This window comes from Nelusetta ayraudi, unplaced genomic scaffold (genome assembly GCF_046127955.1).
Source record: "Nelusetta ayraudi isolate G7.1 ecotype Tasmania unplaced genomic scaffold, CSIRO-AGI_Nayr_v1 ptg000185l, whole genome shotgun sequence".
NCBI classification, from domain to species: domain Eukaryota; kingdom Metazoa; phylum Chordata; class Actinopteri; order Tetraodontiformes; family Monacanthidae; genus Nelusetta; species Nelusetta ayraudi.
In genome coordinates, this window is record NW_027466234.1 from 90001 (window position 1) to 105110 (window position 15110).

The 15110-nt window shown below is 50.7% G+C and overlaps 3 protein-coding genes across 5 annotated transcripts in view; all 3 read right to left on the reverse strand.

The window, feature by feature from the left end:
• vash2 (vasohibin 2) overlaps positions 1-3629 on the reverse strand; it is an 8291-nt gene extending 4662 nt beyond the window's left edge. For all 3 annotated transcript variants that reach the window (XM_076015302.1, XM_076015303.1, XM_076015301.1), the window contains exons 1-2: positions 2910-3629; positions 2203-2730 (exon numbers count right to left, since the gene is read on the reverse strand). In XM_076015302.1, the coding sequence (XP_075871417.1) occupies positions 2203-2598 (396 nt within the window). In that variant the 5' untranslated portion in view covers positions 2599-2730; positions 2910-3629. The remainder of the gene's footprint in view (positions 1-2202; positions 2731-2909) is intronic.
• Positions 3630-3774: 145 nt separating this feature from the next.
• LOC142881193 (uncharacterized) lies at positions 3775-8495 on the reverse strand. Its single transcript, XM_076015304.1, has 9 exons — positions 7613-8495; positions 7159-7461; positions 6479-6721; positions 6300-6392; positions 5385-5477; positions 5273-5301; positions 4922-5002; positions 4772-4837; positions 3775-4633 (listed from the first exon to the last, which is right to left on the reverse strand). Exons 1-9 carry the CDS (start codon positions 7719-7721, stop codon positions 4565-4567), a joined length of 1086 nt encoding a protein of 361 aa, XP_075871419.1. The 5' UTR covers positions 7722-8495; the 3' UTR covers positions 3775-4564.
• Positions 8496-9028: 533 nt separating this feature from the next.
• Positions 9029-12590, reverse strand: LOC142881185 (cytochrome P450 2K1-like). The gene is made up of 9 exons (XM_076015293.1): positions 12180-12590; positions 11937-12099; positions 11707-11856; positions 11472-11632; positions 11202-11381; positions 10479-10617; positions 10040-10224; positions 9571-9712; positions 9029-9452 (listed from the first exon to the last, which is right to left on the reverse strand). Exons 1-9 carry the CDS (start codon positions 12378-12380, stop codon positions 9265-9267), a joined length of 1509 nt encoding a protein of 502 aa, XP_075871408.1. The 5' UTR covers positions 12381-12590; the 3' UTR covers positions 9029-9264.
• Positions 12591-15110: the final 2520 nt, after the last annotated feature.

The following is a 15110-nucleotide window of genomic DNA, read 5'->3' on the forward strand; positions in this document are numbered from 1 at the left end:
TTAGCCTAGCATAACTTAGCTTAGCTCCGGGCTAGCTGCTACCTGCCCAGACATCACCGAGAGACTTGGCCTCGTTCTTCCAGTCTGGACTTCCTGCCTCCCCCATACCCCCGCCCCCCTTCCCCTATCACACGGCTCCGCCCCCCACATTGGATCTTTATCTCCTCGTCTCGACAACAGGAAGCAGGAAGTGGGAGGCAGGAAGCAGGAAAACAGAAACAACAGCGAGCAGCTGGAGGGGCTGAAGACGAGTCCTGACCCTGACCCTGACCCTGACCCTTGACCCCTGCGTCAGACTGAAGAGACGTTTGGCTGGAGATCTTCTGCTCTGGGTTCTTCAGCAGCTTGGAGGTGGAACTCAGCTCCAAGCTGCTGAGATGTGACTGGATCAGGACGTCCCGAGGAATGCCCAGCTGTGCGTGTGTGTGTGTGTGTGTGTGTGTGTGTGTGTGTGTGTGTGTGTGTGTGTGTGCGCGTGCGGTGCAGCTGCTCCCATGGAAACCAGTCACACAATCATCAGGTTGCACATCCACAACACAAACCAACCGTGCGACACCTCAGACCAACACATCTTTTCCACACAACAACAACATCAATAACAGGGAAACGAGTGAGCCAATGGGAGGCTGAGACCTTAGGCCACGCCCCCAGGAAGTCTTTGTGTGTGCAGTGTGTGTGTCTGCACCACCTGCCGTCCAACTGGCCAAAAACAACACAAGAAGGAATTTGTCGACGGCGGCCAACCAGGTCAGTGGAGATCATGTGACCAATCAGCAGAGCAGCTGCACAAGCAGAGAGAGAGAGAGAGAGAGAGAGAGAGAGAGAGAGAGAGAGTGGGACACAAGCGTGTGTGTGTGTGTGTGTGTTGGGGGCGTGGCCTCATTGTCTCTGAGCAGCGAGCGTCCGTTGTGAAGACAATGAGAGCAGCGAGTCGTCGTCGTTGGAGCAACAATGTGGACGACAGAAACTGGAAATAATGGGACTTTGAGCAGGGATGCAGGATATTTATCGGACCGATAAAACATTGGCCGATTTGGGGGGAAATGATGTCGTTCTTCGTCGGTCCGATAGCTACGGGTTTCCGATAAATTCCTGAAATGCTGGGAAACGTTTGCAGGCTGAGAGGCCCCCGAACCAGGCCAATGATGCGCCGCTTGCGTCATCGACCGCGCCTTACTAGCAGGACCCGAGCCCGCCCCCCTCACTGCCTGGCTAGTAACACAGCTTCACCAGCGTGCTCACTTTCCCCCCAGTGGCAGAAGATGACAATTGCAACACAACGAATCTGACAGCGAAAGCTTGGCCCGGGATGAAACCAACCGAGCTTTGTGACGCAACACAGAAAGAACTTGTCGATAAAGTTTCAGTGGGCTCATCAGATCACCTTCAGAGAGCAGAGACTGAGGCTCTGGGGAGAAAGCTGCTCTTTATTGGAAGCTTCTACTTGAAAAAGACGACACAAAGAAAAGTTTGTTGTGAGCTGAGCAGCTGCTGACGCTACACACACACACACACACACACGAGACAGAGGAACAGAAACTGTGTCCTGGAGCTGCTGCCCAAGTCTGACTTTATGAAGAAAGAACAGCCACACACACACACACAGAGGAGAAACTCGCTCGCTCAGCAGGACGACTGCTGAGACAGTCAGGTGACCTGCAGCTGAGGTGGGCGGGGCTTGTTCCAGACAGACAGCTGAGGTGTTCTCTACAACCTCGACCTTCAGCTGGACTGAAGTTCTTTCTTCTGGTTTCAACTCAGTTGTTGCGTTCAGACTCCACCTCTTAAATCCGATCTTTAGTGCTGACTGTCCACACTGCTGGTAGCCAAGTGTCCAAATGGGATGTGGTTCTGTTCAGACTGGCCCACATCATTGAGCCAGCACAGGTGCATTGGCTCTTGCACAGTCAGAAGCCATCGCTGTGTCGGGAGCCGTTTACACTGGGACGCCTCTGACCAAACCAAACCACCTCCTGAAGTGGTTTCAATCCGTTTGGCACAAACCAGAGTTCATGTGATTTGTGGCTGTTCACACTACAGAGCCACCAGGTTTCAATCTGGATGGGCTGGAAATCACATTTTAGCTGCCAGTCTGAACGCGGCCATTGATGTGAAACTGACAAGCGTCTAAATCTTCTGGGTTGATGGTTCAACTCCAGGTCAAACTGGTCCACGTGGTCCCGCCGGGAGGAGGAGACTCACCTTGGGCAGGTAGGCGGTGTTCCGGATCCTGTCCACCATCTCCTGGCCGTCGGGGTGCACGGCGGCCACGTGGCTCCACATCCTGTCCCAGGTGGGGGCCTCGATGGGGAACCCCCCCCTGTTGACGTAGAAGAGGACCCCCCCGTCCTTCTCCTCCTCCTCCTCCTCCCCACCACCACCACCTCCTCCTCCACCACCACCACCACCACCACCACCACCAGGGGACCTGCTGCTGCTGCTGCTGGACTCCTGCTGGGCCAGCAGGCAGTGTGAGCTGGAGCTCTTGGAGCGGCCGTGTCGGCTCAGCTTGGCCGGCGAGGTGCCGGTCCGGCCGGGAGGTCCGGGGGGGCCGGAACCCGTCGTGGAGGTCCGACCGGAGGGACTGGGGCCCGTCATGGAGGTCCGACTGGCCGAGGACAGGAAGTCGGGCAGGAAAAACCTCCTGTGGATCTCAGGAGCGTCGCTGCTGGTTTGCTGCTGCTGAGGTCAAGTCATGGTCACCATCACGTCCCTGGCAGAGGAGCAAAGCTGGAGGAGAAACAGAGGCAGCGCAGGAGACACCTTGACCATGAAACACCGTCTCAATAACATGGAAAATCATCCACAATGTCCAGAATGAGCATCACAAAGAAAGCAGAGTAGAACTGAGACACGTGGCGCCAGTAGAAACAGTAGAAATGAAGAACTGAGTAGAACTGAAAACCCACCAGCGAAGAAGAAAAGGTGGAGTTCCTCTGGAACCAGGCTCATTCGACTCCTCCAGCCGGGGTAAATGAATCCAACTGCAGCGTGTTTCCCACCGGAGCCCCGCCGGCGGCCGAGCGGCCGATGCACCCGTGTGAGAGGCTCCGATCTCGGGACACAGACTCGGTCCTGGTCCCGGTCATGACCGCCGGTCCGAGCAACTGAGTTCGGCTTCAGGCTGTGTAACTTCGCCCAGTCTTCAGTCGTCAAGTAACCGGTAAGCACATACCGCAAGGGCGCAAAGCCGGAAGTAACTCTTTCAAAGTAAAAGCTTCCGTCAGGTTTCCCAGAACCGGGAGGAAACTACAAAGGACCGAGGGGGGTCTCGGTTCTCGAAGATTCTAGAATGTCGATCGCTGGTTGTTGTTCGGAGATCAAAACGGCCAGTGAGCGCCGCACTCTGGGTTATTTCACAGGTTTTGAAACGCGCCAACCGGAAGTGGGTCCGTTTAGCCTGCTAGCTAACAAGCGGTCGTTGCCGCCCACCTCCCCATCCGGAAAAAGGACCTCCTGCTGGGCTTCCTGCCTTCCAACCCCCTCGGCTCCGACTACCGCCTCCACTGATCCATCTGCCCGCCGACCGGCCGCCTCTTGCGGGCCTCACATGGTGGAAGCTGCGGGACTCTGCGGCTCCTGCTCGCCTGCCGAACCACCGACGGCTCTCCGGGATCCAGGATCCCTCCTTGCTTGGCACCAGCCGCCAGCCACCGCAGCTCCTCATTGGTCGAGCCAACAAAGAGAGGCGGGTCTAAGAGGAGGTTCTACTCTCTGATTGGTCGACGGGAGACAGACGAGGGCGTCAACAAGTGAAGGATCCGCAACAAATGATTTCTGTTCTTCGCTGCAACTGTAGAGTTATTTCCATTGTTTCGGCCAGTTTAAGAAAATTGATGTATTTTTTTTTCTTTAACATTTGATGTTTATTATTAAAACTTAGAACTGCGCTGTTTTATCACGTGGTGTCGTGATAACTCCGACGGTATTCCTGGATCGCTAACACACATTTAATGGCCATAACATGACTTGGAGATGGATCAATCAATGTGAACGCGTTGGATATTACGTGAAGAAAATCACAGTGAAATTACTATTGAGCTTCGTGCGTTTAATTTTTTTTTTTTTTTTTTTTTACAAAAATACATTCGCAAAAAGTATCATACAAGAAAAACAACGGTTGTAATTATAATTAGCATCACGATAAAAAAAAAGAGACTCAAACGTATTTAAACACAATGTGAATAGTATGGTCAGCAAAGAGAGAAACTAAAAGTAAAACCCTCAATATTATATATATATAAAAAAGAAGAGTTGACTTCCACCAGAGTGGATTTGACTTGAACTCTTAGCTCCCCCTGCTGGGAAACATTGGCTCTGCACGACAAAAGTTCCCACGAGACGTTGAAGAGAAAAACCTCTTTGAAAACATCGTTTACATTTAAATCTTACAGTGTCGCCTCTGTTAAACTAAACATTGAGAAAAACAGAAACACAGTGGCTCTACACTGACTTGGTGTGTGTGGCAATAATATTACAATCCGAGATATTTTGGATGTAGAGAACCAGAGTCTGCCCTCTGATGCTACAGTCCTGGTCTGTGTGGTGCTGGAGGTTCCACTCATCATCTGCTCACTTTGATGGTGCTGTAGGTCACCGCATCGCCTCCGTTGTCCTCGTCCGTCACCTCCACCTGTTGTTGAGGTCACATGATGTAGTAGTGATGAAGGTAATTATGACTCTCTTCAGGTTCACTGCAACCAGTGGCAGCTTCAATATCAAATCTTCTCCCATATTCAGTGTAGGATTGTGTTTTTATGGTGGTTCTCACCGTGACTTTGGGTCTTTTCTTGATGTAGCTGATGGACGCGTAAGAAACGCCCTCATCAGGCTCCGCCTACATCCACGCCACACACACACACACACGCTGTGAGTCAGAGATTCATTGTGTCACATTGCTGTCACGTCACTGAGGTCTCACCACTTGTTGGCGCTCCTCCACACTGGACTGGTCCACCACAGGGTTGGAGTTGTGTTGATGTATTTGCTCATATAAAGCGTTCTGGAAGAAAGAAATCCTGTTTTCTCAACAGCTTTTCCAGGTTTACACCAAATAATTGTGTTGACCAAACCACGTTTGTGTTGCTGCTCTTGATATTTTTAGACCGCTCTGCTCTCGTGTCATAATTGTGTCACTTCTTCTTTTTTGCTTGTTCCCATTTTTAAAAGAACTCAAAGAGAAACACGTTTAAAAACAAAAAAAAAACCTTACTCCAAAACATAGAAACAATGATTGGAGTCAGAATGGTGCTGATAAACAAAGTGAACTCACTGTGTTGTCGTCCTGTTGCGTCTTCTTGCCTTCACAACGAGACACACAGAGTCAACTCTTGGCTCCTGAATGTAAAACTCTCTTCAGGAGTTCCATCAGTGAATGTTCTCACCTTTAGCTCTGTGGCAGATGATGACGACCACCAGGATGGCCAGCAGTGCCACTGCAGCTGCAGCTGCCACTGCGAAGGACCACCAGCTTGGAACTGGAACACAAACAGTGTGAAAGTCATCAGGTTGATTGGATGTTAATCTGTTATTGCTGATTAGACTTCTTCACGTCACCAATGACCCCCCCCCCCAACAACAATCAGTTCCAATACAGAAACTCATTTCTTTCATATTTTTGACTTTCATATCTGTGGTAATAATCAGCTTCCTGGAGATGAACCACTGATCAGCCCTCATGTGTCTGTGGGAAGCTTCTTTTAGAATTCAGCTCTTGGTCGCCTGCTTGCTTCACACTATTAGAACTTCCTCCATCACACCAGCCAACATCCTGTTCAAAGTAGCTGCTGCTGCTACTGCTGCTGCTGCTCTTGCTGCTGCTGCTGCTGCTGCTGCTGCTTCTGCTGCTGCTACTGCTGCTGCTACTGCTGCTGCTGCTTCTGCTGCTACTGCTGCTGCTACTGCTGCTGCTGCTGCTGCTGCGGCTGCTGCTTCTGCTGCTACTGCTGCTGCTACTGCTGCTGCTACTGCTGCTGCTGCTCTTGCTGCTGCCGCTGCTGCTGCTCTTGCTGCTGCTGCTGCTGCTGCTGCTGCTGCTGCTGCTTCTGCTGCTGCTTCTGCTGCTTCTGCTACTGCTACTGCTGCTGCTGCTGCTTCTGGCTGTGAGGTCCAACTTCCCTTTGGCTCTGCAACACGCCAGTGCTGCAGTTGCAACATCGCCCAGTTCACCCCCCCACCCCCACCTCCTCCAACAGTCAAACATGAAGAAATGTATTCAATCTCTTCAAATCAAGGCAGTGTCTCTCAGCTGGTGCAGGAGGAAGTTCAGAGGTTGAACAATCAAGAGGAAGCTGAATCACCTCCAGGCTGAGGCTCCCTGGAGTTCCCACCAGCGCTCCCACTGCTCCCAGTGCTCCCAGTGGTTGTTGGTCTTGGTGTTGTTCCATCATGGCCTGGGCAAAAACATTTTATAATTCAGTTTGTCCTTTCATGGCAACAGGTGTGACTTTACTGGTCCCAGTCTGACCTTCAGTCTGACCTTCAGTCTGATGGATGAGAGGAAACAGCTGCACATCAGTAGAATCACTCCACACCTCACAGGAGAAGAGCTCCTCCTGGAGTGGCTCCTCACAGTCTTGGCACATTGATACAGTGTGTTGGCTTCCATACCTGGGTTCAGGTTGTGAATAAGGTTTTCCATCATACAGCCACCTCACTTTGTGTATAAAGGAACCTTGTGATGTCACAGAGCAGGACAATTGATGGTTGTCAGTTCTGGTCACTGGTGAAGACGGAGGAGAAAAACAACAACATGGTAACAAAGTTCATCCCTGCAGACAAAAGAGACAAACAGCCTTGTTTCCAGGAAACAAAGGTGAAATATTCCTCAGTGAAGAAGCTTCAGCAGAAAATGTGAACAGAAGAAGGAAGGAAAGTTAAACATGGAACCAACAGACTGTTCATGCAATAAACTCAAAACAATGGAAGACAATTACAACTTCTTCAAAACATCTTCATTCAAATCAACAGCAGCTTCACTTTGTTGCTGAGAGCCAATCAAAACATGGGACACAATGATAGAAAGTGTGTCCTGGAGCTGCTGCTGCCAATGTCTGACTTTATGAAGAACACACACACACACACACACACACACACACACACACACACACACACACACCCCACACACACACACACTTTAGATTAGATGTAAATACTCACAGGTAACAACCGACAGATAAATGGTCTCTAGATCTTGATATGTACTACTCCATCTGCAGGTGAACTGTCCAGCAAGCTCCTCAGTGATCTTCATGATGTCCAGAGAACAGTCACTGGTGAGAGACAGTGCGCCATATTCTTCTACATATTGTTGGGAAACCTTCCCCTCTTTAACCAGGAGGATCGTCTGGAAGGACCTCCCAGCAAACAGCCAGTTAATACTCCTACAGCTGTGAAGCTGTCGTCGACAGGATAAAGTAACTTTGTCTCCGTTCCTGACGGCAACAAACTGACGCTCTGCAACTGTAAGAATAAAGGGAAATACAGTTTAACTGTTTCCAGACTCTTTGATAGAGTTTATATTAAACTCAGGATGTCAGTAAACGCAACCTCACTCTCTTCTTCCTCACAGGGACAGAAACATTTGTGAAAATTATATTTTTTCCTTTCTTACCTGCAACAGGGAGCAGGAGTGCGACAAACACACACATCTTCACCCAGTGGCCTCCAAACATTCTTCTGTCTCGCTCCACTGCCAGTGTGCTGCTGACAGCGGAGGACATCGAGCTGCCGTCTTCTGGTAAGTGAGCCGTGAGAGCGGAAGAGTTTTGTAGTTTTTTTTTTCCCCAAATACTGCATCATACGAGGAAGTTGCAGTTCAGACTGATTGCAACAGAGAAACAGCAGCCAACGACTTTCACCACGGAGGGAGAATCAAGAGAAGAGGAGAAGAAATGACATCACAGCTAAAAGTGTGACTGAAGGCCTGTTTCTGTCTCCACTGTCCTCCAGCCTCCTGGACACTGACCAGCAGTACCACCAGAAAGTGGAGGGGGGCAGTGTTGCACAGTGGAGTTGACTGTAGGTGCGACAGGAAAAGACAAAGTCAACGGAAATGACTGAACTTAGAGAAAAGTGGCCCCAGAATGATGTCACTGTAGCAGCTGGGCAACAGGGAGGCAGTTCCAGCACTGCCCTCTAGTGGACACGCTGCTTAATAGCTCACAGAAGCACATGGGAGCATTTAGCCAATGACTTTTGGGAGTGTTTGAAAAACAGACGTACTTTTTGATCTCAGTGGTGGCAGGAAGTAAAAAATAAAACCCTAAGAGACTCTAAATGGATAATGTGACATTGAGAGGGCAACAGAGGGCGCTATTGAGCAGAGCAAACCGGATCTCAAGCTTCCAGGGTCGGGGTGAAGCCGGCAGCAGATATTAAACATCACAATATTCTGTCCAACATGAATGAGTTGGAGGCTGTCCAGCGGTACCCAGCCTGTGAAGCGACGGATCGGTCAACAAAGTCAACGTTACAGTTGCACTGATTGTCACATTCTCAATGATGCAAAATGCATTTATTGCGTCTGACCCGACCCCCGATGGGACGGCGAGCAGCAGCGGCGCCGCGCTCGAGAACCATTGGGTGATCCGACCCCCCAAAATCCAACCTCAAAGTCTGAGTGCCAAGGACAGGGGCAATGGGTGGGTACCATTGTCATCGTCTTTGATACGACCCGGCCAGGATCGAACCCGCAAACTCCCACTGTCAAGACACTATATATAGATACCATTAGACCACTGAGCTGATGACAACCCTGTGACCTTGGTCTGTTTGTGTTAGTCCCGCCCCCTTGCATGCCGACACAGTGGCAGCTGTCACTACCCAGTGGTGAAATGATGAATCTGACTGTGGCGACACAAAAACTCCACCTCCTCGCTTTCCGAACCAACTCCCTCAGTTCCTCATTGGTTAGTGCAGCATGCAGAACACCTAGCCAATCAGTGACCAGGCGAGGCGGGTGGGAAAGTGTCTCCACCACTTGAACACCACAACATTCCACTCAAATCAACAGAATGTCTGTCACAGATTTTTCTTTTATTTCTTTATTTTGTAATAGAAAAGTTGTCTTGTCACAGTTAAAGATGTAAACACACACACATACAAAAAACAACACTTTTATAAGTCATCATCCTGTCACTTCTTCTCAAGAATAAAACCTCCAGCTTCAGGAGGAAGTCCGGCAACATCCAGCAGGGCTCAAAATAAGGGAGCAACATGTTTGGATTGAATCCAGAAGACACAAGACAGAAGGAAGGCCACGGTTCACATGCAGGCAGTGGCACAGAGTCTGTGAGCAGATGGGTTGAGGGTCAGGCCCACACGTGGGGTCAGATCCAGGTCATCTGCTGACACTCCAGCCGGTGGTGAGAAGCGGAAGTGCTGCAGGAGGGTAGTGAAGAAGATGAAGAGCTCCATCTTGGCCAGACCCTCTCCCATACAAACCCTGCGGCCTGCCGGGGCGAGCGAGTGAGCGAGAGAGAGAGAGAGAGAGAGAGCAAGAGAGAGAGAACACGTCAAGGTCACATGGTCTGCAGATGGCGAGGGTGCGGAGTCGTCACCTTCACCCACCTGCAGAAAAGGGCATGAAGGCGTCTCTCTTCACGAACTTCCCGTCTTTGTCCAGGAAGTGGGCGGGGTGGAAACGACGAGGCTCCTCCCACTCATTCTCGTCATACAGGACGGACATCAGCAGAGGGAACACCGTTGTCCCCTAGAGGTGGGAGAAGGAGTTGAATTCTCCTCAGCTTGTCTTCACCGATGACTGGGGGTGAGGTTGCTTAACCACAGTCACCAGTAAAGGATCAGGGAAAAGGTCCAGGTAAAGGTAAGGGTTGAGGTAAAGGGTCAGGGTAGAGGCCAGGGTAAAGGTCAGAGCCATTATAAAGGTCAGGGTTAGGGTTACAGTAAAGGTTGGGGTAAAGGTCAGAGTAAAGGTTAGGGGGTTAATCATTACGGTAAAGATCAGGGTCAGGGGTCTTCGTGCCAGGGAAAGGGGGTTAAGGTTTGTGATTTCTGGTTGTGACTGGTGGAGTCTCACCTTTGGGATGAAGTGGCCCTGGAAGGTCACGTCCTGGCTGGTCCTGTGAGGCAGCGCCATGGGCAGGATGCAGGCCAACCTCAGGGTCTCGTGGATGACGGCGTCGGTGAAGGGCAGGTTCCTCCGGTCCTCCATCTGCACCTGCCGAGCTCCGATCACGCTGCTGATCTCCTCCTGCACCTGGTCTGCAGGGCAGGAAGTCAAACTTGTGTCACGTCAACTTAAAATGAAAACAAGGTGCCGGCAGGGAACCAGAGAACAACAGGGAGTCTGAGGTTCGGCCTCCTGCTTGTTCACCTTGAGATGTAAATAACTTGAACTTGTGACAGTATCAGTTGTTCAGTTCAGTCTGGACTGGAATGTTTCCTGCTGCTTTCTGGAAAGTCACAGCCCTCCTTCCAGCCTCTTGAAGACAAATCCCAGACTCTCGGTGGCCTACCTTGGATTTCTGGATATTTGCTCATGAGCAGGAGACCCCATCGGATGGTCGTGGCCGTGGTGTCGGTGCCGGCAGTGATCAGGTCGATGGCGGTCAGTGCCAGGTTCTCGGTGTGGAAATTGCTCTTTGTGCCAGATTCCTGCATTAAAACATAAAGTTTTTATACCTGGGAAACACGACAAACTGCTGTGAGGGTCCGACGGACAGCAGAGGGAACAGGACCTCCATCCATGGACCTCCATCCATGGACCTCCATCGTCCCGGAGTCACTACTTTCCTGCTGCTGCTTCCTTAGACCATTGGTTGTTTATAGAGATGGTTTGGTTCCAGAACAACCCCTCCTAAAGTTCGGCGCCACCTGAAGCTTCTGGTCCGTATTGAAATCAAAAAAAGATTCCATGTTTGGATGTGTGGGCGGTACCAGCGGTGAGCAGTGACTGGACATGGCCACTAAACTGTGGCCATGTCCCCAACTTTATGGCCCGCTTTATGGTGATTTAGACCAACAATCAAAGTGTAACTAGTTTGTCACGGTGTTGACATCGACCCCCTTTTATCACTTTGATTCTTTTTGCAACCAACTTTGGCTGTCTCTACTGGCCAGATGACAGAATGCAGGTTTCGCCTCCTCATTGAAATTCAAATCTTCGTCCACATGTTACAGACACCGGCAGAGACACATTATCAGAGTGAAAACTCATGGACCGCCTGGACCGCACCAACCTCCACATTTTGCTCGCGGACCATGAAGGCGTCCACAAAGCCTCTGGGTAGCTGCGGGTTCAACGTCTCTTTCAAACGGTCGAACAGGTGAAGGTTGAGCGTCTTGTTGTCAAAAAACAACTTGTCGAACACCCTCTTGTTTGCGGTGAGTGCACGGACCCACGGGAACAAGTTGAAAATCTGGAAGAGGGGACGAACAGGAATGGACTGGGTGCACCAGGAATGATGAAACATTGGCAACGTCAAGGGTTTTGACAAATCCCGTGTTACCTGTATCGAAGGTGAGCCGCCGACCTCCAGAAACTTGTTGGTTCGGTCCACCAGGGAGGTGAACTCTGGGTCGCCATACTCGAACCTGTAGCCGTAGACCAGCGAGCAGATGATGTTGGACACGGCGCGGTTCACAGGCTTTGTGGTATCGAAAGGCTCTCCTGAAAGAAGAACTACATAAAAACCCAAGTCCGGAATGTTATCTCGATGTGATTCGTCTTGCGGGGACACTGACCCTTGAATCTCTTGAAGACCTCCACCAGGTGGTCACACTCCTCGATGATTTTCTCCTCACAAGATTTCTTTCCCATCCCAAAGTCTCTCAGGTTGGTCAAAGCGAAGCGTCTCATCTCCCGCCACGAGTCCCCGTTGGCCCATGTCAGCCCTGCAGTTCAAACATCTGCTGCTGCACGTCAAACCTAAAAAGACCGATCGGGAACTTCTGCTTCAAGCTCCTCTCCTCACCTTGGTCTTTTGTGGTTTCATACAGCGCCAGCGGTGGATACCTGTCTCCAAACTCCTTGCTGTAGGTGACCAGTGCCTCCTTCACCGTCCGGTACCCGGCCAGAACCACCACCTTCTGGGATCCCAGGTAGACGGTGAAAACGGATCCGTACTTCTTGGAGAGCTGCGGTCAAAGAGAAACCTGGACTTTCAGATGACAAATTCCCAGGAGAGACATCAGTGCGACCAGGCGGAACGACTCACCTCCAGCAACGAGTAGTAGGGTCTCTTGATGTCCACCTGCAGCAGGTTCCCCAGGACAGGAAGAGGTCTGGGTCCTGGGGGGCCCTTCCTGTGGTCTGTCAACCTGTGAGAGGCGGCAAGGTAGAGCAGCGACAGCAGTAGCAGCACAGCCAGCAGGCACACAGAGGTGGGCGAGCTTAGAACAAAGTCACAGAGTCCCATGATAGTACACAGAGGAGAGCAGAGAGGCCTTTTGTAGAAGTTTCAGAGAATAATCTGAGCCAAGAAATGGGCGGGATGATCAAAGGTCCTTAGATTAAACAATTCTTTCAAAAAAAAAAAAGGCTATTAAAAGCTTCCACAAACAAAGTTTATTGAGAACCTTTGAAACCATCACGGTTTGGCTTTTAAAGGTCCAGTAAGCAGGTCACCAGGACACGACCAGGCGACCAAACCTTCCAGTAACACAAATATCACATTTTTCATTTCAAACTTATTTTCCACCTGTTGTTTCTGAATTCCTGGCCAGGCCGAAGGTCTCAGCACCACATGCAGAATTTCTTTCTGTTGCTCCTCAACGATGAGTCACTGGTCAGGACGAACCAGAGACACAGTTTCTAACCCGAGACGGCTGCTGCTGCTGCTGCTGCTGCTGCTGGGAAAGCAAGCCCATCAAGTCCAGTCGTGACTGGCCTGGTGGGAAAAACTGGGTCAGGACAAAAAAAAAAACCTCACCAGGTGATGCCAGGATGGTTGCCCATCAAACTTGTTTGTCTGCGTGACTTTGTTTGGCCAGTCGAGAGCCAATAAACGTGAGTCTGTCAGCACACCGCCTCCTCTTGGCTTCTCTTGCTGGAACTGTGACTCTCTTCAAATTTACAATCAACACTCATTATTGCCCTCGTCATTGTACTTCGTAAACGAAGTGAAGCAGATTATAAAACACACAACTCTTGTCGACCTTGAACCTCAACCTCGGTGGAAGCAGCCGGCAGACGTCTTGGTTTTTCCCTTTCAGGCGTCGATGTCACGATTCCCGTGACCCTGTTGGCAGCTTTGCCACGTTGCCCAACCAGAAAAGTCACAAGCTGTGTCCCCATGACCCTTAGAATTAAATATAAACCTAAATGTGGCAACAAAAGCTCGTAACGGAAACACGTACATTTCAAAAAACCTCTCAAACACGGCTCAAGGGTTTTGGCTCTCATCGGGTGGTTTTCCACACGGATCTCATCGCACAAGTGTCACGGAAACACTTTGTTCACATTGACACGTCAGCGGACGAGACGTACGGGGTCACGTGACCAGTTCACTGACCAGTGAAAATGGCGCGTTATGATTGGACGAAGGAGGAGAAAAAAAACAAAAACAACCACTTTTGACAGAAAACAAACGTAAACAAACAAAATCAAACGTAATTCTCGTAAATCTTGCGAGACGAGATTTCAGTAGAATCACGTCTTATGGAACACCTGCAAATCGCAATTGTACTTTGTCAACATTTTTTAAATATTGCTTTTATTTCACGAAAAGCTGTCATGGACACGCAGCTATTGACATTTGGAACACATTCGAGATTTCGACTTCCTTCCGACGACCTTTAGTGACCTTCAGTCTGACACGATCGTTTATCTTCATGGAAGAGTCGTTACTGGCGGCGCTCCAGCCAGGAAAATGACCCACTGACCTTTGACCTGGTGACGTGGTGACCTTCCCCTCAGTCAACACGAGACAGAGCGCTGCCCGCTGGTGTACAGCGTCTCCTTCAGTGGTTTCACCCTCCTGCCTGTTCTGAATCTACCATTTTTTCACCACTAGAGGCCGACTAAGAGACCGCTAATTCCAGGGGTGCGACTATTTTAAATCTCATATTTTGACAAATATCCATCAAATTATTAAAATCATCCATCATTCATCATGAGACGCTAGTCGAGGGCGGCGCTGAGGGTGTGATGGGGGCGGGGCCAGGGTAAACTGGAGAAGCTCAGGCCGGTCGAACAGCCACTGTGACTGTGGAAGGTGATTCAGTGGAATCAGATGTGGCTCAGACAGCAAGATACACACACAGGCAAACACACAGACACACACACAGACACACAACCGTCGCTGTCAATAAAGTTTGCTGGACTGGATTCCTGCTGACCTGCTTTCTGTGGCTGCAGGTTGTGTGACGGTGGTTGATTATTACCTTTATTCACAGACAATAAAAGTCATTACTCTGAGACCAGTTGAAGTGTAACCAGCTCATGGCCACATGTAGTTTATTTATTTATTTTCCAGTGGATCTACACCATCGGTACTTCTGAACCTTGTTGACCTTTCAGCAGCAGCTCCTCCGTGACCTCCCCGACCTCACCGTCGAGCGACGGCTCGCAGCTTCTGGTTCAGCGGGTTTTGGCTGCCGCAGAGAGTCAGGCTGAGTTGCTGCACCGAGACGCCCTCCGGAGGGCAGAAGCGGAACTGCTGCAGGAGGTTGGAGATGAAGAGGAAGAGCTCCATCCTGGCCAGACTCTCTCCTGGACAAGCTCTGCGGCCTGCCAGACACACAAACAAACAAACAAACAACAGACAACAAACAAACATCAGCCTCCAAAAAAATGTCAAATCGCTTGGAGTTCTGGCTGGGGGCCACCAGGCTGGAGGCTACCAGGCTGGGGGCCACCAGGCTGTAGGCCACCAGGCTGTAGGCTACCAGGCTGGAGACCACCAGGCTGTAGGCTACCAGGCTGGAGACCACCAGGCTGTAGGCCACCAGGCTGGGGGCCACCAGGCTGGAGGCTACCAGGTTGGAGGCCACCAGGCTGTAGGCCACCAGGCTGTGGGCCACCAGGCTATAGGCCACCAGGCTGGGGGCCACCAGGCTGTAGGCCACCAGGCTGGGGGCCACCAGGCTGGAGACAACCAGGCTGGAGGTGACCAACCGGCAGAGAACGGCAGGAAGGCGTCTCGCTT